The 1,980-nt window shown below is 64.7% G+C and overlaps 1 protein-coding gene across 1 annotated transcript in view; it reads right to left on the bottom strand.

The window, feature by feature from the left end:
* Positions 1–1,980, bottom strand: part of IQCE (IQ motif containing E) — a gene marked incomplete at its 5' end in the record, with an annotated part of 26,311 nt that overhangs the window by 8,335 nt on the left and 15,996 nt on the right. The window contains 2 exon segments of the mRNA XM_014530979.1: positions 172–406; positions 1,734–1,838. Of these exon segments, the coding sequence (XP_014386465.1) occupies positions 172–406; positions 1,734–1,838 (340 nt within the window).

The raw sequence follows: 1,980 nt of genomic DNA, 5'->3' as shown, positions 1-1,980 counted from the left end.
CGGGACGCGGGCTCCGGGAGGCAGCCCAGCAGCTTTGCAGAGCGCAAGAAGGACCAGCTTCCCAGGCCCTTTCGTCCTCTGCGGAGGCCGTCACAGAAGTGGGCCTTCGGGGTGAAGGCCGTTCCTAGCCTGGCTTTGAAGGAGAAGCCGTAGTGGCTGCTGTGACGGTCAGAGTAAGCCCGACTGGGGCACTTGGGGGCCCACACGCATTGCCTGCAGGACACCCCTTAAAAGCCGCCACGAGCGCCGTCCTCGCCCCCGAGTGAGAGCTCCGGGGGACACGTGGCTGGAGTGAGCCTCCCGGAGAGGCCGTACCTCAGGGGTCCCCTCCGTGGGGTCGTCTTCCTCTGCCTCCTTCGCTGCCTGCAGGTCCTGACACTTCCGGGTCAGTGCTTGGATCTCCTCTCTAGTGGGAAGGGGACAGGGACAACCTTTGGCCTCACGCGGTGCGCAGTGTCCGCGTGTGGACATCTGGCAGCAGACGCGTGGTGGGGGCCCAGCTGCCAGGCAGCACCCACACGGGGCACCAGGTGTCTGTCCCGTCGGGAGGGAGCGCCGTGGGGCTGGCCCCCCAGCATCGCTCTGGCCCGGCGAGAACGGAAGCGGCGCTGACTATGCAGTGTGGGCAGGTGCTGGGCGGGTGTAAGCAGGCAACGTGCACAGAGGACGTGCACCCGCCGTGGCTTTTAAGGGACGTGAACGCCTCTGCGCTGTGACCTGCCCTCTGGTCGCCCAGCCGGCACCAAAGCTGCGCCTTTCGTCTGAGAACAAACGCTCATTCGGTCCCGGTGGCAGGGTCCAGGGAGGGGCCGGCGCCCTGTCTGCCACGAAGGTGGCCAGCAGCCCCTGGGCAGCCACGCAGAGGCCACGGCGATGGAGAAGACAAGGCGTTCGAGCAGAAGCAGAAAGAGGAGCCGGAGGCCCTCCCGGCGCTGAGAGCGAGGCCACAGGAGGGCCTCTGCCAGGGGAAGGGCCCGACCGCCGGGGGAATAAGAAATCTGGCAAAGTGAGCTGTCCCTGGGGCCTGGGGCAGTGGTGACCCGATTCCACTCCTGTTTTAGCATCTCTTGCTACTACAGCTGGAATGGAGTGCTGTCTTGGTGTACATTTAAGAATAAACTTTTGTAAAAATAAAGTTTGTTTCAGCAACCTGCCTTAGTAATTGCTCTGAGTGTAAGTGTTTCTGCTCAGATTTCTACTCGTGGGGGCCTTTTTCACTGACGTGAAAGCCAAAGTGCACAGCCCGTGTCCATACATTCACGGTGTTGGGGGCCGCCACCCCTGCCTAATTCTAGGACCCGAGGGTTCCCATCGCCCCAGAGCCCCACACCCGTCTGTCACCCCCACGCCCTGGCCTAGCCCTGCAACCACTGACCACTGCCTGCCCTGCCCTGCCCGGCCTGCTCTGGACGTGTCGGGTCAACAGTGGCCTGTCTGCCTGCCGCTCCCGTGGACACGGTTCTGAGGCCCATCCATGCTGGGTGCATGCCAGGCTGCATCCCTCTCGTGCCCTGGTATGGACACCTCCGATTTTTCTCTATTCATCCGCCGGTGGACATCTGGGTTGCTTCCGCTTAGGGGCTGTGGTGGACAAGGGCGGGTGTGGGAGGCACCATCCCCAGAAGGCCTGACGGGGGCGCGGGGGGTGAAGTGTGTGGGCGCAGAGGCGCCGGGACAGCTTGCTGACTGGCCTACCTGGGGGGAGGCCACACCCACTGGCTCCGCTCGCTTACCTCAGAGCCGCCTCCCGCGCTCGCCTGGCCTCCTCTTCTCGCCGCACCTCCTCCAGCTCCTTCTCCACGTCGGCCTTGGCCTGCAGCAGCTGCCTCACCTCCAGACTGGACAGAGGACCAGATGTGCAGTCAGTCGCCCGCCCGGCCTCACCGCAGGGGTGCTCAGCAAACAGCCCACGCCCTCAGGACTGCGGGCACACAGGGGCCGAGGGTGAGGCGGAGCAGGATGGCCCAGTCCTGCGCCACT

Source organism: Myotis brandtii, unplaced genomic scaffold (genome assembly GCF_000412655.1).
Source record: "Myotis brandtii unplaced genomic scaffold, ASM41265v1 scaffold786, whole genome shotgun sequence".
Classification (NCBI taxonomy): Eukaryota; Metazoa; Chordata; class Mammalia; order Chiroptera; family Vespertilionidae; genus Myotis; species Myotis brandtii.
This window is presented reverse-complemented; position numbering and strand designations above follow the sequence as displayed.